At 41.0% G+C, this 25,023-nt stretch overlaps 1 protein-coding gene across 1 annotated transcript; it reads left to right on the plus strand.

Moving 5' to 3' along the window:
* Positions 1-234: 234 nt before the first annotated feature.
* Positions 235-24,077, plus strand: HCLS1 (hematopoietic cell-specific Lyn substrate 1). The gene is made up of 14 exons (XM_001502283.7): positions 235-563; positions 3,026-3,109; positions 3,681-3,754; positions 10,128-10,257; positions 11,881-11,991; positions 13,811-13,865; positions 19,388-19,498; positions 20,146-20,201; positions 20,818-20,887; positions 21,505-21,716; positions 22,135-22,239; positions 22,750-23,002; positions 23,148-23,216; positions 23,418-24,077. Exons 2-14 carry the CDS (start codon positions 3,026-3,028, stop codon positions 23,552-23,554), a joined length of 1,467 nt encoding a protein of 488 aa, XP_001502333.1. The 5' UTR covers positions 235-563; the 3' UTR covers positions 23,555-24,077.
* The last annotated feature ends 946 nt before the right edge of the window (positions 24,078-25,023 follow it).

A 25,023-nucleotide genomic window follows, 5' to 3' on the forward strand; every position in this document is an offset into this window, starting at 1 on the left:
ATGGGCACAGATGTTAGCTCAGGGCCAGTCTTCCTCAGCAAAAAGAGGAGGATTGGCAGCAGATGTTAGCTCAGGGCTAATCTTCCTCAAAAAAAAAAAAATCGTTTTTCCCTTTAAGCCTTTTTTGATTACTTCGGACCATACCAAATTCTCTAAATTCTTTGACTATAACAGATGCAACTGCCCACCTATTTAGGACACAAATGCTGTCCTACAGCATTCTTTTGTGTGTTTCCTGGTTGCATATTTTGCTTCCCTGACCAGATTATAAACTCAAGAGTAAGAGTTTTTTGATGACTTACCAGCGACTCTCAAAGCCTTGCAAAAGAAGAGGCACAGAAGCATTTAATCCTTTTTTTATTTAAGTGCCTAAGCAGAAGGAACTGACTCAAACTTCAGGAAGTAGCTGTGAGGACAGGGTGGCAGGAAATGACAGAAAACCTGAATACGGAACCGAAGCAGTAGCTCAGAGTTTCTTGCTCTAAAGAGGCAGCAGCCAGAGAGGGAGCCGAGTATCGACGCGAGGAGCTGGGAGCTTGGAGCAAACACTCGCACTGTTAGAGGTGGGTACTCTAAGGGAGGGGAAAGTCGGGTTGCACAGGACAGGTGTTGAAGTAAGAGGGTCCTACCTGGCTCTTGGTCCCTGCTGCGAGGTAAAGACACTGCTCCTAGGCTTTTAACCTTTCATGGCCAGAAGGCCTGGGTGTGAGTGGTTGTAGATAGTGATCATCTAGGGGTGGAAACGAGTGGGCTTGAGCCCAGGGAACATGATTCAGCTGCCATCTAGGACCCCTGGTTTCTGCTAACAATCTACAACCCTCTCTAAGTCCTGTGGCTTCTAGGCATCGAGTTGAGAGGAGGACCACTGGAGATGAAGACAAAGTCTCTGCCCCTAGAGAACATATGGTCTAGCAAAGAGACAAAACTACGTAGGAGACATTGTAACAGATCAGGAAGTAGTTGCTAATGTACACCAGTGCTGAGAACTGAGTGCTGATGGAGGCCAAAGGAAGGCGTGATGATTCAACCAGGGCTAGTTTCTGTGATTGTAGGATCGCAGAATGCCAGAATGTCAGAAATGGAGGGGACTTGATGGATTAGCTAGGTTAACCTCTTCATTTATTTTCCATTGGGGAAAACTAACTATCAGAGATGTTCAATTATTTAAGTTAATATTTGTGAATTGCCTAGCCTGGTACCTGGCAAATAAGTATACATTCTGTAAGATTCCCTTACTCATGTTCCCACAGGAGCTTAGTAACAGAGCTGGAGTGATCTGACTCCAAGGTCATGTACTTGACTGATGTTATAAGGCAGCCTCGTGATGAGGCCCTTCATTGAGCCTCCAATCCTGAGCACCAGGCCTCACCAGGTTACTCTCCGCTCTCCCAGCTCTGGATAGCATCTCTCAGCTTCCCTATTTCTGGCCAGTAGCTCCCAGATACTAGATTGTCTCCATGTCAGAAACTCTTCCTCTTGTTTCAAAAATACATGAGGATGGGAGGTTTATGAGAGTCATGCTGAGGCCTCAGAGGAACGGAGGGGAAAGACAGGACTATCAGTCCTCCTTGCTTCCTTATTGTCATGAATATTTCAGAAACTTCTCCTTTCCAGTTTTCTGTGTGAAATCCCTTTGTTGCAGAGCAGCCCAGGAGCCAGGACCATAGGTCTCGTCTACCTGACCCCTCATTCGTCACTGTTGTGCCAGTGGGGAAGGCAGGGCATCTCGTGGCACTGACTCATCCCACAGGGCAGCTGACTCAGTCAATGCTTCTCCAGTGTCCTCTTTGCATCTCTTTAATCAATCTACCCCCAAATTTCCCTTGGGCTGATTTCCAAGGGGTTTTTCAAAGAGCATGGAGAATGATGGAATTTTCAAGTGGAAAGGAAAACAGAGAGTCTGAGGGTCTGGGTGGAGAGACTGGAGAGTCCTGCCAATGGTTGTAAGAGGGACTCCTTAAAGAGACCATGAAGAGCCTGGGGAAAGTCACCAGTGCGGTGAGGAGTCTGACGAGGGAAGGATGGGCAGGGGGGTTGCCAGCTACTAAGTGGTACCAGGGTCAAGAAGGCTCAGCGGCCACCAGAGCTGGTGAACGTTGGCCGTTGTTTCCTCTTCGCACCAAGATCCAGGAGTCCACAGATGCAGAGCAACTGCGCAGCTCCTCCTTGTACACGATTGGCAGGGCCAACGGAAACATGGGGGATGCCTCAGTAGAATAATAATTTGGTACCCCCCTCAAACTAGTGTTCTCTAAATATTTATCATTTCCTTAGTTAATAAAAATCTAATAACTTTCAATGTTCAAAATAAGAGATTTGTTATGTGCTATTTTTTAACCAGCTATCTTCTTTAGAAATATAATTGAAATAAAAATTGAAGAATAAATGACTTATTCTCAGCAAATAATGCTTCCGCATGTGTTGTTCAGTATGAGTTTCAGCTGACTGCCCCTACTGACGTCATGCAGCTGTGCAGTGGCCGATGTCAGAGCAAAGGCAGGATAGCACTCGCACTGGGGTTGAAAAAATTCTCAACAGATTTAAGCAGGTTGTAGAGAGGACTGTAGACATTCATTTTATCAGGAGCTGGGCCAATTTATATGTTGACAGTTATATAAGGAGTCATATGTAGCGTGAAACGGCACTATAATTCTAGGGATGTTCTAGCTCCCCTCATTGACTACCGCTTCAAGCCACTGCCTGGCTGGCCACTGGACACAAGCTAATGATCCCAGGAGTTTCAACACCGAGGTTACTTGGTGTTACCTACAACCATGAAGACTTCTCTCCAGACTCAGATGTGTCTGGGCCATGCCAGTTTGTCTTAAATAAACTCCCATCCTCCTCTCCTCTAACTGAGCAGAAGTGCTTTCCTAAAACTTCCATCTGCTTTGCTTCAGCTTCTATTTTCTTCCAAGAAAAAATGGCAAGAAACATTGAGCTGCTATATCATCGACTTCAGCATGGTTGTTTTCTGTCCTCTTGATTTTTTCCCCAAATTACTCCCATCTTTTGTCACCCTCAGATGTGGAAGTCTGTAGTAGGGCATGATGTGTCTGTTTCCGTGGAGACCCAGGGTGATGACTGGGACACAGACCCTGACTTTGTGGTGAGTTTGGAAATAGCTTTGCTTGGACACGAAGGGCAGGAGAGGGGGAGGCATATGGGCCACTCTGTAAGCTTTGAGGGGACTTAGGAAGGACAGACTGAGATAGCCTTCACGGTGGGACTGACTGGTAGGACAGTTATCTATGATGAGTGGAGCTTGCACGACAGCTGATATTGAGGATGGAAGGAGACAAGCATAGAGGAGTTTGACATTGTGATTGACGGGCAATGACAGGCTATGCTGAGGCGAGGAGCACATTAATCTGGGTCTCCTTTGGCCTATAAGCCAGGATTTGGGCTGGATGTATGTAATTTGGGAAGATTGAGAAGTTGTAGGAGACCTGAAGCAGAAATTGTGAGGGATGTGGAGAAGGAAGGGAGGTTTCAGAGCTCACCAGTTCAATTTTAACATGGGGGTCAGAGTGGGATAAACATAGAGAGGAGTCTAAGTGAAAACCCTGAATGAGGAGGCAGCAGAGGCAGGGGACACGGAGGACATATGTGTCAGCTGTATGGCCTCTCAGTGAGGCACATCTCTTGCCATCCTTATTGCTGAATGCTGTCTCTTGCAGAATGACATCTCTGAGAAGGAACAGCGGTGGGGAGCCAAGACCATCGAGGGCTCTGGACGCGCAGAACATATCAAGTAAGTGCCAAAAGGACTGGGGAGCAGGAACGGGGTATGGGAAGAGCCCAAAGAAAACTCGGAGACTCAGGGGAAGGTGATGGAGGAAGGGAAGAAGAAAAGGTAGTTCATGTCTATGTGTCTTTGTGGTTTTTTTCTTGAGTCTGTTGCTGTATGTCCCTATGTGTGTCACTGTGTATTTCTATTTCTTGTCTCTCCACTTATTCCCTCAACCCTATTATCTCTCTTTTATTTCTAACGACCATGGTATTTCCCCAAGTGGGACTATTATAAGGGATTCAGAGAGGAAGTGGATCAGATGCTGAGGTTGTATCACTGTATCTATCTGTCTGTCTGTCTGTCTGTCTGTCTATCTATCTATCCATACAAATGTAGATGTGTGTCTAGAGTATAGGGTGACTTCAGATGGGCCAAGGAGGATTCAGTAAAACGTCAAGGTAAAGAACTCAGAATAAATATTGCAAAAAGAGGACAATATCAGATTCCACACCTGGCCTGAAGGACTTTTAAAATAAAAATTTATATTTGGCTACTTGACAGAACTTAGAAGACATGAATATTAATGAAGAAATGTGACACTTGGAAATCCCGTTGATTAAAACTATTTTGGTAATGGTGTTCAAGGGTCTTAAAGATTATAACCCAATGTTCTACTGGAAAAAAAGCAAAACAAACAAAAAACTGATAGCATAAGAGAAAAGGAACTCACAGACATACCCAGAGTTTCTGTGGGACATAGTGTGTATTCAGATTGAAGGATCCCCTCTTCTTTTCCATGGATTATTCTAACCAGGGCTATCTGCTTTGGAGAGTATCAGAATGTCAAATGTTAGTAGCAAGGTAGACACAACAAACAGTATAACAAGAGCAAAAATTAAAAAGCAAAAAGCAACAACTACACACAAATTGGCAAAATTAATACAATTTTAATCTCCATTTTAACTTTTTCCCCCCACACTCTAACAACAGTGTGTTTACCTCTTTTCCCCCTGGATTTAAAAAGTGTCAGTGGATGACCACATTGCACAAACAACACACTATGAAAACTTGGCGTGTATTTATATAATTTGAAAATAATCAGTACTATGCCTTGTTATTTAATTAGACATAAATAGTTATCTTAAGTAACTGTAATGAATATTATTCTTAAACAAACCAAGCAATTCTGGAAGCACTTGGAGAGATGAAAAAATGGAACATGTCATACAGGAAGCTTCTTGACATTCCTCTGTAGGTTCCAAAAAAATTAAGACCCCCTTTCCTTTTCTGAGTAAAGGCCACTCAGCCCTAGTGTCCTGAGAACTGTTAAGATGAGGATGCAAACTCTCCTTGTACCTTTCCTCTCCCAGTGCCTGTCTCACGCATCCTAAGAGCAGAACATTTTAAGGAAGACTCCTAAATCCCTGCCATGATCTTATGGACAGAGCTTGAGTATGGATATCAGATAGATTTAGATTCAATTCACAGCTCTGCCATTACTAGCAATGTGAATTCAGACATATAACCTTTCTGAATCCCAGCTTATTTATTTATCAAATGGGGATAATGATAGCTACCCTGCAGATGTATGGTTAGAACTCAACGGGCCAGCACATATCAATGTCTAGTGCAGCGCTTAAGCACCTCTTAGCAGCTCAATAATGTGATTTCTCTTTCTTGTTAACATAGATTAATCAGATTTTCTTCCAAAAACCTAACAAACATGTAAACAGATGACAACCTTCCTTCTTCCTACGTGGTGTTACGGGGACTGCTGTGTTGCACAATCCACTACGTACATTACTCTGACTGGTGCCCCTGGAGTCGTAAAATGTGATGACCTGGATGTTTCCTTATTAGCCTAACTGGATCTACATCTGAGAGAATAAATGGTGGGGACATTTACACAAAACCCCACTCCCTCCCATTTACCCAAGCTACCGAGGTGTAAAAGCCTGATCTTTGCTAGTAACTAGGCAGGTGATCTTGGACAAGTCACTTTTCATCTCTGATTCTCAGTTTTCCCATCAGGATCCAAAAGACCTCTGGAGGACTTCCCGGTAGTTAGTCTCTAATATTCTGAGATTCTCTCTGGCTAGTGTGGGCTAAGACAATCTTTAAGGTCAGATGGGAATCGCTGAGGTCCTTAGGAAGGAGGGGGAAGTTAGAGAAGAGAACAGTAGCTGCAGAGCTCACGTGACTCAAAGCAGGAAAAGGAAGTGATTGTGGTTCTCACTAATCTCACTGTCTACCCCCACACTGTGATCTTTCTTTTTTAGGTCTGCCTAAAATAAATTTAGTTTGGGGAGTGGTTTGGTAATTTGGTAAAAAAAAAGATCCTACTTCTCCCTCCTCTATTGTATGGAGGAGTCCTGGCCCAGGCAGCTGCAAGCAGCCTAGTGTTTCCTAGGAACTGCCTGGTTTCCAAGGGCTGCTGTCCTTTCCTGCATCTTCTTCTCACCACTCTTGCCCACTCATGCTCTCATGCCTCTTTACAGGCCATATACCCCATCCCCACCCCTGGCTGGATGTAAACACTGATCTGCTTCTAGTCACTATAGATTAGTTTTGCTTGTCCTTGAATTTCATGTAAATGGAGTAATATAGAATTCTTTTGCATCTATCTGTCTTCTTTTGCTCAGCATAATGTTTTTGCGATCTGCCCGTGGTCTTGTGTGTATCAGTCTTTTGTTCCTTTTTATTGTCAACTAGTATCCCTTTGTATGGATATACCACAGTTTGGTTTATCCATTACTCTGTTGATGGACATTTGGGTTGTTGACAATTTGGGGCTATTACAAATAAAGCTATCATGAACATTTGCGTCCAAATCTTTGTTGACATATATTTTTATTTCTCTTGGGAAATACCTACAAGTAGAATTGCCAAGTCATATAATAATAGTGTGCTTAACTTTCTAAGAAGCTGCCAAACTGTTTCCTTAAAGGAATTTACCATTTTTCATTCCTACCAATAATGTATGGGTTTCAATTTTTCCACATCATTGTCTACATTTGGTACTGTTAGTATTTTTAATTTTAACCACTCTTGTGGATGTGTGTGATTTTTCTCATGACTAACTTTATTGAGCATCTTTTCATGTGTCATTCATGTAGCTTCATATATCTTCACTTTGGAGTGTCCAAATCTTTTTCTCACTTTTAAAGTGGATTGTTTGTATTCTTATTGAGTTTGAAGAGTTCTTTATATACTCTGGATACAAGTCTTTTGTGAGCTATGTGTTTTACAAATATTTTCTTCCAGAGTGTAACTCATCTTTTTACTTTATTAATGGCATTTTTTGAAGATCAGAAGATAATAATTCTGATGAAGTCTAATTTATCGAAATTTTCATATGGTTAGTGCATTATGTGTCTGAGAAATTTTTACCTACCTCAAAATTGTGAAGACTTTCTCCTATGTTTTGTTCTAAAGGATTTATAGTTTTAGCTTTTATATTAAAGTCTATGATCTATTTCAAATTAGCTTTTTTCTTATATGGGTATTTCATTACGCAACACCATTAAAAGAATATTTTTTTCCCCATTGACTTACTTGACATCTTTGACCATATACATTTGGATCTATTTCTAGACTATTTTATTGATCTATATGTCTACCTTGACCCCTACCTACAAAAATGTCTGTTGGCATTTTGATTGGAATTGTATTGAATCTATAGATCATTTTGGAGAGAACTGACACCTTAATGATCTTGAGGTTTCCAATCCATGAACATGGAATCTCTCCCCATTTATTTAGGTCTTCTTTAATTTCTTCAGAAATGTTTTTAAGTGTTCAGGTCTTGCACATATTTTATTAAATTTAGGCTAAGATATTTCATGTGATGGTAAGTAGTATTTATTTTTAACTTTCAGTTTCCAAATGTTCATGGCTAGTGTGTAGAAATAAAATTAATTTTGATAGTGACCTTGTATCCTGTGACCTTGCCAAATTTGAATAGTTCTTAGTAGTTCTAGTAGTGCTTTTTTTGTAGACTCTTTAGGATTTTCTACACCTATGATCATGTTGTTTGTGAATAAAATCTTATGGTCTGAGTCACTCACCTTTGTGCTTTTATTTTTGTAATAAAAATGAAAAGATCTGTTCCTTCTTTTAGCTCATCTTTGAGGTCCTGGATTTCGCTTGGTTCCCATAAACTGCATTGCTTTATCAATTCCAGGATTTTTTAAAATTTAATATAGGTATCCAAGAGTTAATGTGTCAGAAGTTTCTTAGGTATGCCACTTAGCCCATTGAATTGTAATTTTTGTTTTCCTTCCTGTCTCTTCCACCTGACCACTATCTCCATATGTTAATCATCTTTGTGTCCTCAGAACCTAACAGTACCTCACACCCAAAAGTTTAATTAATGTTTATTGAGTGAAGAGATGATATACTAAGATGTATTTAGAATGGCTTCAGCTATATTCTAAATGATTTAATAAGAAGTTGGTCTTCTTGGCCCCAACATTTTCATTCAAAGTATATTATTTATTGGCATGATCCTCTGCCTAGCCTTGCTGTCATCCATTAGGTGGATATTCCTGAATCTCACTTTCTAATCCCTTTTAAAAACTTGTTTCAAGAGAGGAGGGAGGAGGGCAAAAGATGTGACAGGGCACATGTGTACCATGATGGATGGTAATTAGTCTTTGGATAATAACAAGATGTAGTCTACACAGAAATCAAAATATAATGATGTACATCTGAAATTTATATAATGTTATAAACCAGTTACCTCAATAAAAAAATAAATAACAATTGTCAAAGTCCTCCCCACCCCCCCCAAAAAATATATATGTATAAACTTATTTTACCTATAAGATAGTTATGACCCATGAAGCAATCATCAGACTCATTAAAACTTCGCAGATTTTTCCCATTTGAAAGTAATGTTTAGACCCATTTTCTTCATTCTTCATCTGAATACTTTCGTTGGGAAATATCAGTTACTTACTTGTTTTTGGAACCAAAAGCTTTTTTGACACAGACTGTACTAAAGTGTTGGTGGTGTTGAACTAGCAACGTAGGCTCTCTCCTTCGCTGCTGCCAGAGGGTTTAGAGCATGCACAGAACAGAGGGTTCTTCCAGCACTTAGCTTAATTTCATCTGGTTCAAGGCCAGCTTTCTAAAATTAACTGTAACTAAAGCTGAGAAGGCTTTTTAAAAAGACCTTTGGTGGATTTACACAACAAGGCCACGAGGTGGATCTATTCTTCCCTGCAAGAGGACCATTGCCACGTTGAGAGGCTCATTCTACCTATAACCGATGGATCTGGTTTCTCGAGCTACTGGAGTCTCAGGAACATCGCTATCTCAATTCCCTCAACCTTCATTTCTTGCTGCAAGAAGTCAAATATTTTGTTTGGGGTTCTCTTGCCCAAATGTTTATAAGAATCCCCAGGGCTCCTTATCTGTGTCCAAGTATCCGTTCTGATTGTCACTTATTGGTGCTGGTACTAAGCTATCACTTCATATGCTCAGGCCAAAGAGATGTGCAAAGGTGATCTCTACCCTCACGGTAAAGATGAAAGTGAAGGAAGAAAGAGAATGCCTCCTTTTAGTGCTACGTTCTCTTAGGGATAGGGGTGCCCCAAATCAAGTTATTTGAGACTTAAAGTGTTCTAACAAGTAGTAATAAAAGTGAATTTTATTAGTTAGATTTATTAGTTGTTAGTTCTCTCAGGAATTATCATATTTGGGGGTGGGGGTGAAGGGCATTCATTTTTGACAAGAAAATTTGAAATAATGTATAGATAAATTCCCTAATGCTACGTTTTTCATAACCATCATTTTTAATGACTTCCTAAGATGTCATTGAGAGATATTATTGCAATTTACTTAACTATTCTCAAGTTGTTGGCCATATTAATTGTTTCTTGGTTCTCGTTATGATATACAATGTTTCAGTGAGTATCATTAGACCTTAAGCTTTGCCATATTTTGAATTCTTTCCTTGGGGTAGACTCCCAGGACTAGAATGTATGAGTAAAAGGGTATATGAATATTTTTGTGCTTCTTGAGATAGAACATGTAATTTCTAGAAAGCAAATCCATTCAGAGAGGAAAATAACTTCCCAGTTACTAGAACATAGGTGTCACTTTCCTCTAATATTGAGGAATATGAAAAGTGGGACTAAATATTAGAAGGCTATTTAGTGAGCAAAATAATGGACTAGAGGAAATACTATTGGCTTATGGAGAGTTTAAATCAGGCCATGTATAACAGGCCACACATATCTTACTCCCAGACTCAGCATTGTCATCCCTTGGGGACTCAGGTTATTCCTAAAAATAAACAGAACACATCTCAAGATTTCTGTTTTCCTGGGAAGGAGTGTTTGTTGACTTCTCTGTGCTAGATGGGTCTCTGTCATGCGGTTACTTCCAGCATCCACCAGCTGAGGAACAAAGTGTCAGAAGAGCATGATATTCTCAAGAAGAAGGAGATGGAATCAGGGCCCAAAGCATCCCATGGCTACGGAGGTCGATTTGGAGTGGAAAGAGACCGAATGGACAAGGTGAGTTGAAAGGGAGATATTTGCTTAAAAAAAAAAAAGATAGATTGATTCATCTGTTGGTTTTATGGTTTAAAATTTGTTCAAAAGTACAATATTTATTTGGCCTTTAAAATAGAATGTCCACATACTATTTGTATCATTTTTTTTCCTGATCTCAACACATAAAACATAGATGGCAGAAAATGGGAGCCAAGAATTTAGAAGGGCTGGTTTATCGTAGGCCCAGCTAAGTCCTAGACTGTAGAGACAAGAGCAGAAGCTGAGAAAGGAAAAATGTGCTTTAAAATCATTTACTGCTTTAAATGTTTTTGTTTTTTGTTTATGTTGCAACTTCTCTTATTATTTTCTATACTGTGATTTTGGTATTCTTTTTGTATATATATTATACATTACTTACATTATGTGCACACAGGTGTGAGAAATATCGATGTGAATTTATCCATTAGATGTCCTCAAACATGAATATTATTTTTCCTTTATCCATTAGATACTCTAAAAGTATGATAAACGAAGGCTGGTATATTGAATCATATTTTTTGTTGGCTTCCCTAACCTCAAAGATAGAGATATATTTCTATAAGAAGAAAGATTTTATCTCCAAGGAGAAAAAAATAATCCAATGAAAGCCTTTAGTTTGTCCTCAAGAAGTGTTTTGTTTTGTCATTGTGTAAAGTGCCGTGGAGGCTTTGTATTCTCCCACAAAATTCCTAGGAAAAAAGTGAAATAGATAAGCAGTCATTCATTCTTAAATTCAACAAGCAAAGTTGACCCACACAGACCCAAAAATACTACAAAATGAGTTCCCAGGAGCTCACGTAGGGCAGTGCTTCACGCCAGTCTCTGTACTGATGTTGTTTATCCCAGCATGGGATTGGAAATAAAGGAGGAAGGAGAAGCTTTCTGATTTCTTCTCCGCTGAGACTCTGCAAGGTATCGTTATTTGGTTTGATATATTACTCAATTCCAAGATTATTAAAGCATCCAAATCTAAATGTTAGAAGAGACATCCCATTCAAAACCAAATAGAAGATACAACAGTAGATAGAACAGGAAAGATTTAAGCTACGTGCCATCTTGGACTACTCACAGTATTGTCTACCAACTCCTTTGGCATAAAGAGTCAGTCACTTTTAAACATCAGGGCTCAGGTGGCCCTTCTGAACTTTGATGCTCATACAGGAGCAAAGATCCAGAACAAAGCACCTGGCTGTTTTAGTGAAATATGCGATCCTGGCTGGTGCCTCCAGTCAGTCCCCTTTGGTCTCTTCCCAATAAATACTCTCATTTCTCTTCTGGTGCACAAAGCCTTTGTTTTAGCTCTCCTTTTGTTTCTGGTTTAAATACTGCTCTGTCTAGTCTCTATCTTTCTGGTTCCCGGCCATTCAAGGGGAGTTTCCTGAATGAAGGGTTCTTGATAGTGTTGTAGAAGAATCAGGATGTGCAAGGCTCAAAAAAAGTCACCTTGCTCTCCCATCACATATTTCTTGGCACCACTGTCGGAGGCTATGAGTCTGACCCAGAATGGAATTTCTTGTATTCTTATATCCCATCTCATCTCTACGTCATTTTTCTTTTCATGGTCACTTTTATCTTGTCACTCAATCCACCGTTGATTTTTCTCAGAGTGCTGTGGGCCATGAGTATGTTGCAGAGGTGGAGAAGCACTCTTCTCAGACTGATGCTGCCAGAGGCTTTGGGGGCAAATTTGGAGTTGAGAAGGACAGGGCAGACAAGGTAAGTGACAACTCTCTCCCCACACCACCCAACTCAAATCATGTGGGTTTAACAACACTCACCCTTGAATGAAGGTCTATGCTTTTCCTGTGGAAAGACAGGCCAGTGAACTCCAGGAGGGTCGATCACGAGAAGGATAGCTCCCATGACCACCCTCAGCAAGTTCCTTCGTGCCATTGCTGGAGGCCACATGCTGAGCTGAGAGGCGTTGCTTTAAATGAGACAAAGACTCTCAAACTCTATTGGTTTTTATTATACCTGTACACATGGGAAGAGGGAAATTCCAAAGCTCCTCTTTTGATCAAACATCCAAACCTTATAAATATTTATGCCTTTTAAGAATGCATAGATATCGGCTTAAATATTATTACGATGCAGCAAATAATCAAGTAAAACAACTATTTGGGATTGCAATGTTTTTAGAAGGTGAAAGTTACTTTTCACAGGACTTAGCATCAAATCCTTGAAGTCCAGGTGTTTTAAAGACTTCTTTGTACAAAAAAGTAGTTTTAAAGAGGAAAAAAAAGGACAGTATGATTACTAATGAGAGAGTGGTCAGGAGAGGACGATTGATAACTCGTTGATGTTCTCATTTTCACATCTTAGTAGATCAGATTCTTTGATCTCACGTTTTATCACTTCCTCTGCAGCTGCACACAGAGAGGACAGCTCCTGCACAGCTAGCTGAGATTTTTTTTACCTGCAGTTGTTAATTAGGTGGTCCCGAATCCTTAAAGTTAAGTGTTAGAATGTTACTTGCAGTGTAGGGGGAAAAACCGGAAAAGTTCAAAACGTATTGTAAGGGAAAGGAAAGACGCAGAAGGTCATTTTTAAAGACAGTAATGAATACGGAGCATGTCATGTTCTTTTCTAATCAGGATGGACTTTCCTTTTCATCTTGGCCCCCCTCCTGCCTTTGCCTAATCTTTCATTGTTCTTTCTTTCATCTTCTGCCTCAAGAGTCACAAACTAAATCACCTAAACATCATCTTCTGCCTCAAGAGTCACAAACTAAATCACCTAAACAATCAGTGTACCATGAAAATCAAGAAACAATACATGTGAATAGCTCTTAAGAAGCAAAATCTAGACTTGCTTAGAGAGACTCATAGTTACTGAGCCAGATGGGGAAGATAGGAATTGGCCAATATATCCAGTCCCGGGAAAGCTAGGATCCAGACTCCCCTGGTTGCCTCCCCTCCCACCAAAATCAACATCTGGGTTTCCACTTTTGCATAGGGAAAGAGAAGAGACGCAGTATAATCAATTAGGAATAGGGTAATATCTCTTACATGTACATAGTACTTTATAGTTTACGAGGCACTATTCTAGCTATTATCTCATTTTAGCTTCACGAGAGTTAAGAAGAAAAGCACTTGTTTACTGAGTGACCCAATGCAGACACTTTCTATACCTTGCCATGTTTAGTTCTCACAATATCCCAAATAAAGAGGATCGTTTCTCCCATTTTATAGTTGAAGTTAATAAGGCAGGTATACCTATTTTCATTTCATATTTGAAGAGACCGAGGCTCAGTAATATCAAAGGGCATACCTAAAGTTAAACAACTCTAAATAGGGAAGGTGGGGTTAGGTTTGAATCTAGAGCTATCTGTGTCCAGAGCTCGTGTTTGTTGCTGTGTAGCACACTGCGTCTACACCAGCCTGTCAGGCTACGGTCTGTTTCTACATTAAACCCCATACTCAGCCCTGAGCCCCTATAAACTAGCCTCTGGGCTGAGCTAGGAGTAAAGGTAAGTGAGGGAAGGGAAAAACTGTCAGCTCTGACTCTAACCAGTTCTCTCTCCTTTTCTCTGTAGTCAGCGGTTGGCTTTGATTACAAAGGAGAAGTGGAGAAACACACATCTCAGAAAGGCAAGGACCCTGCCCTGCATCCTTAGCAACCTGACTGCCCTGCTGTTCTGCTCAGACTTCACCTCCCAACAGCTGTCATCAACTCCCTTTTGTTCCATGACCCAGTTCCCCACTATTTTATCTTTAAATTCAAGTGTGTACTTGCTTCTCTCTTCCTCTTTCATTGCTTTCTGTGAGACTGATCGTTTTCTTTAGTCCCCTTTTCCCTCTCGTGGATTGAAAAAAAGGTATTCTACTCCTTTATTTTAGGAAGTTATTCCTAAATTTTAACATACATCTTCGAGTTAAATTTAAAGTTAATCACTATCTCTTCCTGAATAATACAGGAAATGTAGAATAGTTTAATTGCATTCCTTCTGCATTCTACATTCTTTGTACCAAATGGACAGTTGTTGTTATCCAGTATATTGGTTCCATGTGTTTTTAAACTCCACAAAAATTAGTCATTATTATTACTTAGTGAATGCTTATTTAAAGTGACCGACATGTTTACCAACTTCTTAGCTCATCATTGTTTATTGTATTTTATTGTTTCCTCTTTGTTTCTCCTATTTCCTTCTTGCTAAAGTATATCCTTTGATAATTCTTTCAGTGAGACTCTGGGAAAGAACTCCCAGGTTTTGTCAGAAAAGTGTCTTTATTTTGCTTCATTCTTCATTGTTATTTTCCCTTCATCACTTTGAAGATCTTACTTCATCATCTCTGGCGTCTCTCTGGTGTCAGTCTAATCATCATTGCTTTGTAGGTGACACGTCTTGTCTTTGTTTTGTTTTATTGTCAAAGGTTTTTTTTTTGTCCCTGATATTCTGAAATATCATCAGGATATGTCTAGGTGCTGGATCTATTTTTATTATCCTACATGAGATTTATCGCTCCTCTTCAACTTGAGAAATGACTTTCATTATGGGAAGTTAGGCATTTTCTCTGGATAGTATTCTCCTCTCTTCTCTTTTATTCTTTCTTCTGGAACTCAGATGTATATTAAAACTTTTCATTCTCTTCTCAATGTTTTTTTTAAGACATTTTTTTAGAGCGATTTTAGGTTTACAACAAAATTGAGAGGGAGGTAGAGAGATTTCCTATTCACTCATACCCGTACACATGCATAGCCTTTCCTATGATCAACATCACTCACCAGAATGGTACATGTTTTACCAAAGATGAACCTACATTGACACATCATAATCACCCAAAGTCCATAGTTTACCTTAGGGTTGACTCCTGGTGTTGTACATTCTATGGGTTTGGACAAATGTATAATGACATATATCCATCATTATAATATCATACAAAGTATTTTCATTGCCCTAAAAATCCTCTGTGTCTGCCTATTCATCCATCCTTCACTCCCCGCCCTCTCTGGGATCCACTGAACTTTTCACTGTCTCCATAGTTTTGCTTTTTCCAGAATGTCATATAGTTGGAATCATATAGTTTTAGGCTTTTCAGATTGGCTTCTTTCACTTAGTAATATGCATTTAATGTTCCTCCACGTCTTTTCATAGCTTGATAGCTCATTTCTTTCTAGTGCTGAATAATGTTGCACTGTCTGGATGTACCAGTCCTTACCTGATCTTAGTGGGAAAGCTTCAAGTTTCTCACCGTTAAGTATGATGTTAGCTATTGGGTTTTTGTAGCTAGTCTTTATCAAGTTGGGAAAATTTCCTTCCATTCCTAGTTTACTGAGAGTTTTTGTCATGAATAGGTGTTAGGTTTTTTCAAATGCTTTTTCTGCATCTATTGATGTGATCATGTGATTTTTCTTTTTTAGGCTTTTGATGTGATGGATTACATTAGTTGATTGTCAAATGTTGAACCAGCTTTGCATACTTTGGCTAAATCCTACTTGGTCATGGTCTTTAATTGTTTTTATACATTGTTGGATTCAATTTTCTAATATTTTGTTGAGGATTTTTAAATCTATGTTTATGAGAGATATTGGTCTGTAGTTTTCTTTTCGGGTAATGTCTTCATCTGGTTTTGGTATTAGAGTAGTGCTGGCCTCACAGAATGAGTTAGGAAATATTCCTTCTGCTTTTATCCTGAAAGAGATTGTAGAGAATTGATATAACTTCTTCTTTAAGTGTTTGGTAGAATTCTCCAGTGAATCCATCTGGGCCTGGTGCTTTCTGTTTTGGAAGATTATGAATTATTGATTCAATTTCTTTAGCAGATATAGGCCTATTCAGATCATCTATTTCTTCTTGTATGAGTTTTGGCAGATTGTTTCCTTTAAGGAATTAATCCATTTCATCTAGGTTATCAAATTTGTGGCCATAGAGTTGTTCATAGTATTCTTTTATTATCCTTTTAACTTCCATGAGATCTGTAGCAATGTCTTATCTTTCATTTATGATATTAGTAATTTGTGTTTTCCCTCTTTTTTCCTTAGTTAGCCTCGCTAGAGGCTTATCAATTTTATTGATCTTTTCAAAGAACCAGCTTTTTCTCATTAATTTTCTCTGTTGATTTCCTGTTTTCAATTTCATTGAGTTTTGCTCTAATTCTTATTTCTTTTCTTCTGCTTACTTTGGATTTAATTTGTTCTTCTTTTTCTGGTTTCCTGAGTTGGAAACTTAGACTATTGATTCTTACTTTTGATTTGATTGATTTCTTTTTTTCTTCTTTTCTAGCATATGCATTCAATGCTATAAATCTCCTCCTAAGCACTGCTTTCACAGTATTCCCCCAAATTTTGAGGAGTTATTTTCTCGATGTCTCTTAATTTCTCTTCTCTATTTCATTCTCTTCATCTCCCGGTGCTGCATTCTGGGTAACTCACTTGGCTCTATATTAAGTTTGCTATTCTCCCTTCAGCTGTATTTAATTATTGTTTAAGTGTTCTGTTAAATCTTTAACTTTCTTTCAGATATTTTCATATCTGGAAGTTGCCTTTGGTTCTCTTGCAAGTCTGCGCATTCTTTTTTCATGATGTCTTGTTGCTTTCATTATGTTTTTTCCCCCTTCTTTATGCTCTTTAATTATTTTGAAAATATTTATTTTATAGTGTCTTTCATATTATTATATTATTTGCAGTTTGGAGATGCTAATTCTTCTGTTTGATTAATCTGCTTTCCCTCATGGTTATTTCTTTCTTTTATGGTTGTAATTTTTGTTTGTGAACTTCTTTCAGTGAGGGAGAGGGACGTTTGTTTTACGGGAGTTTCATGTGCCCTGGGTTGAGTAAGTCTCCCATGCAGAGAAATTTTGCCTTTGTGTCTGGCTGAGTTAGGACTCTTAATAGTAATGAACCATTTTTTCTTTCTTTTTTTTTTCCATTATGAATTCAGTTTCTTAAATAGATATAGGTCTATTCAATCTTTCATTTTTTTTCTTAAGTTGGTTGTGATATGTTGTGTTTTCAAGGAATTTTTTCATTCTATGTTGTCAAATTTATTAGCGTAAATTTATTTATACGTGCCCTTATTTTCTTTTTAACCTTTGTAAGATCTGTACTGATATATTCACTTTCATTTCTGATATGGTTAATTTGTGTTTTTTCTCTTTTTAATTGATTATTCTTGCTAGAAGTTTATCAATTTTATTATTATTTTCAAAGAACTAACTTTTGACTTTGTTCGTTTTCTCTGTTGTTCACTTGTTTTTTAAATTTTGTTGATTTCTGCTCTTTATTATTTTTTCCCTTCATTTTAATGTGAATTTGGTTTGTTCTTTTTTTAGCTACTAAATGTAGAAACTTAAATTTGATTGTAATCCTTTATCACCTGTGTAGGCACTAAAACCTGTATATTTCCCTCTAAACACTGCATTTGCTGCAGTCCACAATGTCATGTGTGTTTTAAGTTTTATTCAGTTTAAAATATTTTCTATTTCCCTTATGATTTCTTCTTTGACCCATGGGTTATTTAGAAGTATGTTATTTATTTTCCAAGTATTGGGGACATTTTCTAGACAATTTTATTTTCATTAACTTCTAATTTAATTCTATTGTGATCACAGACTATTTCAATCTTTCGAAATGTATTGAAACTTATTATATGGATCAGCATATGGTCTATCTTGGTGAAAGTCCTATGTGCATGGAAAAAAATGTGTATTCTGCAGTGTTTAAGTGTAATGTTCTGTAAATGTCAATTAGGTGTCTTAGTTGATACTGTTGTTCAGGCCATCTATAATTTTAGATTCTTTTGTCTAAATTTTCTATCAATTAATGAGAGAAGGATGTTGATATTTTCAACTGTGATCATGAATTTATCTATTTCTGTTTCTGCTTCTGTCAGTTTTTGCTTCATGAATGTTGATTCTGTTAATAGGTTTATACCAGCATACATGTTCCTGGTGAAAGAATTGTTTTCTTATCACTGTGTTATGTCTCTCTTGTCTCTTACAGTGCATTTTGTCTTGAGGTATACTTTGTCTCATATTCTTGCCATCTTTGTGATGTTTACTTCTTCTGCGGTATATATTTTCCTAGATCAGTATTAAATAAATTTCTCAGTTTAGAATTCCTGTATAATATTAGAAGTATAAAATTGGATGTTTGTATTCCCTGCACTTGGGTGTAGGCCTGGAGTTTCCAAATCTTGTAGGTAAATTTTCCCCCTACCAAATGTTGAACAAACTACAAGTGAATTTTTCTAGAGCTCTTTTATAGGACGGGCAGAGCCTCATTTCCTGCTCCCCAGTCCCATGTTCTTGTACAGAAATTAGAGCCCCAGGGGCCGGCCCCGTGGCCAAGTGGTTAAGTTCCCGTGCTCCGCTACGGCGGTCCAGGGTTTCACTGGTTTGGATCCCGGGCGTGGACATGGCACTGCACATCAGGCCACGTTGAGGCAGCGTCCCACGTGCCACAACTAGAAGGACCCACAACTAAAATATACAACTATGTACTGGGGGGATTTGGGGAGAAAAAGCAGAAAGAAAAAAAAAGAAAGAAAAAAGAAGATTGGCAACAGTTGTTAGCTCAGGTGCCAATCTTTAGAAAAAAAAAAAAAAAAAGAAAGAAATTGGAACCCCAGACCCTAGACCCTAATCCCTAGGCACCGACTTTGGGGATTTCACACACCCTTGGTTTCTGTGGCGTCAGCTCGTAATTACCCTCATATCTACTGCTTTGATTCATCTATTTGTTTTGGGAGCCAGGAATTTTTTTCTTCTTTTCTTTTGAGCTTCAGTATTAAAAAGAAAAAAGCAATTGTGATACTTTAGCTGAGATTTCTGTGTTTACATAGGAGTAGGGAAAGGCAAACATTTCATGTATATTTGCCCTTTTTTTCCTGGAATTCTGTCCTTATACTCTCTATACTTTCCTCCTGAAATGATCTTCTCATCTTGGGATGAAAGTAAGAGAGGGAAAGGAAAAGAGGAAAGAATGAGCAAGATTGAATTAAAGCATGTAAAAGATGGCTTAGAACACCCTTTCTCTTTAATTCACCTATATTTGATCCTTGCTCTCTTTCCAGGCCCCTATCACCCTGCACCCATTCCTCCTGACTTCTCTCTCCCACAGCACTTCCCTGTGGGCTGAGAGTGGGCGCTCATGACTGCTCCTTCCACCATAGATTACTCGCATGGTTTTGGTGGCCGTTATGGGATCGAGAAGGATAAACGAGACAAGGCAGCTATGGGATATGACTACAAGGGAGAGACAGAGAAGCACGAGTCTCAGAGAGGTAAGTTGGAGTTGGGGAGGAGGGCGGTCACAGAATAGCATACAGCCCTCCTTCCTTCCTTTCTGGAAGCTGACACAGAGGACCCAGAGGTACAGTGGGGGGGGGGGGGGGTTAAGAGTAAGTGTATGTATGTGGGTGTGCATGGGGGAAACCAAGAAGGGCGGAGAGGAAACAGCAAGATTAGGAGTAAGACAGAGGAAGGAGGCCAAAGAGAAGCAATCATTGAGAAAGGGGTGAAGACAGTCTAGGTGATGGCAAGAGGGTGATTTGGCTATGAGTCTTAGAGTCACCTCTGCTCCACAAAGGACAGAGAGACCTCCTTCTTCCCTGAGACACATAGGAGATGGCTGGAGGGCTCCCCTTATTTTTCCTGTTCTTTCTTTATATTTTCCCCTTTTCTGTCACTTCTCTCTTTTTGTGTTTCCTTCTTCCCATCTCTCTCCCTTCCATTCTCTCCCAACTGTTTTTCTCCCCATCCTTTTCCATCTCTTCCCATCCATGCTTCTCTGTCCTCTGATGGCACACTTCCTCATTAATCTCTGTTTTCCACATTTCAGTCTTCCATCTTTCTCCCTACTGCTCCCTCCTCCCACATATTTCCAGCATTTTAAATCCTCTTATGACTCTCAGACTTTTTCATCCTGCAGATTATGCCAAGGGCTTTGGTGGTCAATATGGAATCCAGAAGGACCGAGTAGATAAGGTAAAGCTCCAGAACACCAGTGTCTTAAGAAGAGTTCCCTAAACTGCATCTGAAGTACAGAGAGAAGAATGAGAGGCCAAGCCGGAAAAACAATGGGAAAAACTAGGTGCCCTGGGCTGCACTCCTCACTGACTGCCCTCAGCATCTAATGGGCATGTCTTCTAAAGCCTGAGCTTTAACTAAGGAGAGTGTAAGGAGGCAGAAAGAGACAGAGAGACAGATAAATTCCAGGGAAAGGTGATGTTTGAAATTTCATTGATTGCTTGGCATTGATTAACCCAATCCATAATCTCTTTCCACTCCATTTACTGTCCTCCCCTACACCAGTTCCTCTTTATGCATTGACCAGGGGCCCTACTGCGTTCCAGGCAACTGGACTTAGAGATGTGAGATTCTAGGTGCACTGAGCTTTCAAAAAGAGGAGCTGAGCTCACCAGTTTAGAACTTCTTTACCCCTCTCTGCTGCAAACTGACAGTATTGGAATACCCTGTTCAGCTATTGAACGTCAGATGAATAAGGATACCTCCTACAGTAGCCCCAACCCCCAATACTGCCTTCTGGGTCATTCCCATTCCCTTTCCCTCCCCCACACTATACATACTGTTCTACCTGCAGAGTGCTGTTGGCTTCAATGAAATGGAGGCCCCAACCACAGCTTATAAGAAGACGACACCCATAGAGGCTGGTGAGTCTTGACCATTCCCTCTCTCTGTGCTCCTCAACCGTCTCTTCTTTCTCATTCTTTCTTCTTCCTAGACTACCTCCTCCATGCCTTCAACTACCTAGGTTAGCTGAGGTAGACTTGATCCCTACCCTCATATTCCCAGATTCTTTCTCCCAGAAAAACTGGGTTAAGCGGCTAGAAAGAAAGAGTGACATTGAGGAAGGAACTGTGAGCAAAGAACACAGGGAGGCAGGGAGGAAAAGCCATTTGGGGAGAATACATATGGATAGGAGCTTGGGATGAGGGGTACATGTGGGTGGTAGTCTAGAGGGCATACAGATTTAAGGAATGTGAACAGGGAGAGATGCAGGTTAGGGGACCAAGGCTTATCATTTAGAAAGGACAAGAGTCTGAGATCGCATGGCCTGGCTATATGGAAGTCTAGGATTGAGGGCTACGCCATCCTCCTATAATCCCCTTATTTCTCTATCAATACCTCTTTACTTTCCCTCCCATGAGTCTCTCTGCATTTGCTTTCCTCCTGGATATTTAACTGATTCTTTTTCTTCCTTCATGCATCACCTCCCCACCCCCCCACCACCCAAGACAACCCTAATTCTTCTTGCCTGTGTCTGTAGCTTCCAGCGGTGCCCGTGGGCTGAAGGCAAAATTTGAGTCCATGGCTGAGGAGAAGAGGAAGCGGGAGGAAGAAGAGAAGGCACAGCAGATGGCCAGGCAGCAACAGGAAAGAAAGGCCCTGGTAAAGATGAGCCATGAGGCTCAGCAGCCGGCCGCCACTGTGGAAGAGCCAGTGGTGCCAGCCCCATTGCCCAAGAAAATCTCCTCAGAGGTGAGTGCTTAGCCCTCTGGGATCCACATCCAGGATATCTTGCCTAGACAGGAACATGGGGTCCAAATCATTGGTTGAAAATGAGACACAGGTCTTCCCTGTGTTAGGCAAAGTCTATAACTGCTGTCCCTGTCTTCAGGAAGATTTCAGCCTGGCTATGTAAATGGGTCTCACATATACCAGAATGTTATAGGGAAAACCCCCAATATTTACATAGTATAACAGAAGAGAGGTCACCAGCCAATGCAGTCAGTCACTAATGCCGGAGCAAGAAGAAGGAACCATCACTTGAGGTTGGAGCCCATCTTGAGGGATGATTGATTTGGGTTGGCAAAGATAGGAGGGAGTGTTCCAGGCCAGAGTAAGAGAGAAGGTGGAGGTTTGCCTGCCTACTGGAAAGATGCTTCATTCTCCACAGGCCTGGCCCCCAGCGGGGAGTTGTCCACCGTCAGAGCCTGAGCCTGTGAGAACCAGTAGGGAACACCCAGTGCCTGCCCTGCCCTCTAGGCAGAATCCCCCAGAGGTAAGCAGAGCCCCAAAGATTTTCTGCCCCTTCTCTATCTCCTCATGTCCTAGGAAGGGGGGCTATACAGGGTAATCAACCATCCTGGTTTGTCTGGGACTGTTCTGGTGTTTGCGCTGAAAGTCTTGTATTTGGGAAACCGCTCAGTCCTGGGCAGACTAGATCAGTTGGTCATCCTAACTGTGGTATATACTTCCAGCAATGTGTTTTTGCTTCAGTGTTTTCCTGGTCTTCCAAGGAGTCTGACTTGCTTTCTACTTCCCTCTCCTCATAACTTTTACATTCTTCTATCATCTCTTGGTAGGTATTTTGAGTGAGTAGGGATGGGAGGAGGCTGAAGAATGAAGATGGATGGAACAACTGTGTTCCCTAGGAGAGGTTGTTAGATGGAGGCAAGGATGGAGGGTAGAAGTGGTAGGATGGTGATGGGCGGGGTCTTAGCAGTCCTCCATTGGGAGAGGCAGCTCCTGGTGAGTGAAAGTCACCCTGCTCCATGCTGTCTCTTCTCAGGACAATGAGGAGCCCCCAGCTCTGCCCCCCAGGACTCTGGAAGGCCTTCAGGTAGAGGAAGAGCCAGTATATGAACTAGAGCCTGAGCCCGACCCCAAGCCCAAGCCCAAGCCTGAGCCCGAGCCTGAACCTGAGCCCGAGACTGAGAATGACTACGAGGATGTTGGAGAGATGGACAGATATGAGCAGGATGAGGGCGACTATGAGGATGTGCTTGAGCCTGAGGATCCCTCTTTTCCCTCCACTCTGGCTGGTGAGTGGTGGGGGGAGAAGCAGCTCCCGAATTTGGTCAGGTCTAGGGGAGGCTAAGAGGAAGAACAATCCCCTCATTACCCAGAAGAACCTGGGTTTTCCTGTTCCATGTTGGTGAGATCATGTTTATATTTCTCATATTGCAGGATCATCAGGCGGCCCAGCAGGGGCTGGGGCTGGGATCTCAGCTGTAGCCCTGTATGATTACCAAGGAGGTAGGTTGGGAGGGGCCTGAGAAGTCTGGTGCCTGGAGGCCCTTGATACATGAGAGGAGGATGAATTCTTGGGGTCAGGGAAGGTCCTGGGCTTGGCATCAAGAAGAAAAGGCCTATTTCCCTCCCTGAGGTTTAGAGTGGGCACAGGGTTGGAGGGATTCCTAGCTGACCATCCTAATACACTGTCCATTTCCTCCCCAGAGGGAAGTGATGAGATCTCCTTTGATCCAGATGACATCATCACTGACATTGAGATGGTGGATGAAGGCTGGTGGCGGGGACGTTGCCACGGACACTTTGGACTCTTCCCTGCAAATTATGTCAAGCTCCTCCAGTAATGCCCGTATCTTCTGCACTGTGACTTCCCATGTCCAAAGTGGCTCTGCCTCCACCCCATCCCCTTTCCTGCTGCAAGTGTCTAATAGGATGTCCCCCATTCCTGCTGCAAGTGTCTAATAGGATGTCATGAATTGCCTGAGATTCTAGACAGACTTCCCTCTCCCTGTCCATTAGAGCTCGGGGCAGAGACAGAATGAGGAAGGGGATCTCCTTCCCCTCCGTGTCCTCCCTACCCTGGATGAGCTTGTGGATGTTTATCTTTTGTTCCTGCATCCTTCCCCATGAATGCACCCCTCAACACCCCAAGCTCTGCCTTCCTCTGTTTTGTGAGCTCTGAGCTTCCCAGTTTGTTTACCTGGAAAGGTACGTCCAGATTGCCTGGTTTTCTTAGTTGTGCTGTTTGCCCATTTCCTTCTCTGCAGAGATATCTCTGAATCTTCTCTCTGCTCAGTGCTAAATTTGAAATAAAGTGAGACTGTGGCTCACCTCTACGTTGAGGTAAACAGTACTTTTTACACAGCCCTCAATGACTCTGACTCTTATGGCTCCAATTCTCCTTCCCTCTTTCAGGCGTATCCAAAAGTCTCCCTCCTACCACTATCCATTGCCCTTCACCCTGGATGTCAAGGGCTGAGCCTTTTCCTTAGACTGTACTTAAACCCAGTCCAAAACAGATTGTCCTGGGGAATGGCAGTAAGGTGGGGCAACAGGGGCCCAGGAAGTGTCTACATTGAAGCAGTTCAACTTCTACTGGCTTCTGCAGTTGTGAGAGGCCAACCACTTTCTGCCTGGGAGTAATGACTACACTCTTTTAGGACATGATGATTTTTGAGGAAGAAGCACAAATTAGGGGATAGGAAGGAAGAAAAGGGAGATTTGGCCAACAAAAAAAAGACTAAAGCTAAGAGGCTCCAATCAGATGTTAAGAGGATTTAGAGTCAGAGAGAGTGGCCTCTACTAGGGAAAGTCCAGGCTTCCTTGTAACTAGATGACTGAAATTGATGGCCAACAAAGAGGGTAGATGGAGGAAGCTCATGAAACTTCTGTGTTATCCAGGGCCAAAGCTGATAGGAAAAGAGGTGAGGATATTTGAACAACCACTGATGGGCAAAAAGAGAATCACCAGGTAAAGCATGGAGATGAAGGAGAATGAGAGGCCAGGGCGTGGTGAGTTTACTCCAGCCCCAGGCCATTGGGCTCAGCAAGGTCTGAGATAGGAGATTCTAGGAAAAATCAAATAAAATCTAAACAAAAGTCAGAGATTTGGTGTAAGGGATCTTTGGTTCATAGGACATAGAAGTCTGTACTGTAACCTGTGTCTGAAGTTGGGTCTAGCTTTCAATGATGGAGAAGACAGTGGGATCAAGTGAGATCCATAGTTGCTCTAGGACTTCATAAAATGGTGAGCTGCCCACCTGCCTAGACCACTGCATTCCTCAGGCTTGTTCCCTGGCTTTTCTTTAAGATA

The sequence above is a fragment of the Equus caballus genome, chromosome 19 (genome assembly GCF_041296265.1).
Source record: "Equus caballus isolate H_3958 breed thoroughbred chromosome 19, TB-T2T, whole genome shotgun sequence".
In the NCBI taxonomy this organism is placed as follows: domain Eukaryota; kingdom Metazoa; phylum Chordata; class Mammalia; order Perissodactyla; family Equidae; genus Equus; species Equus caballus.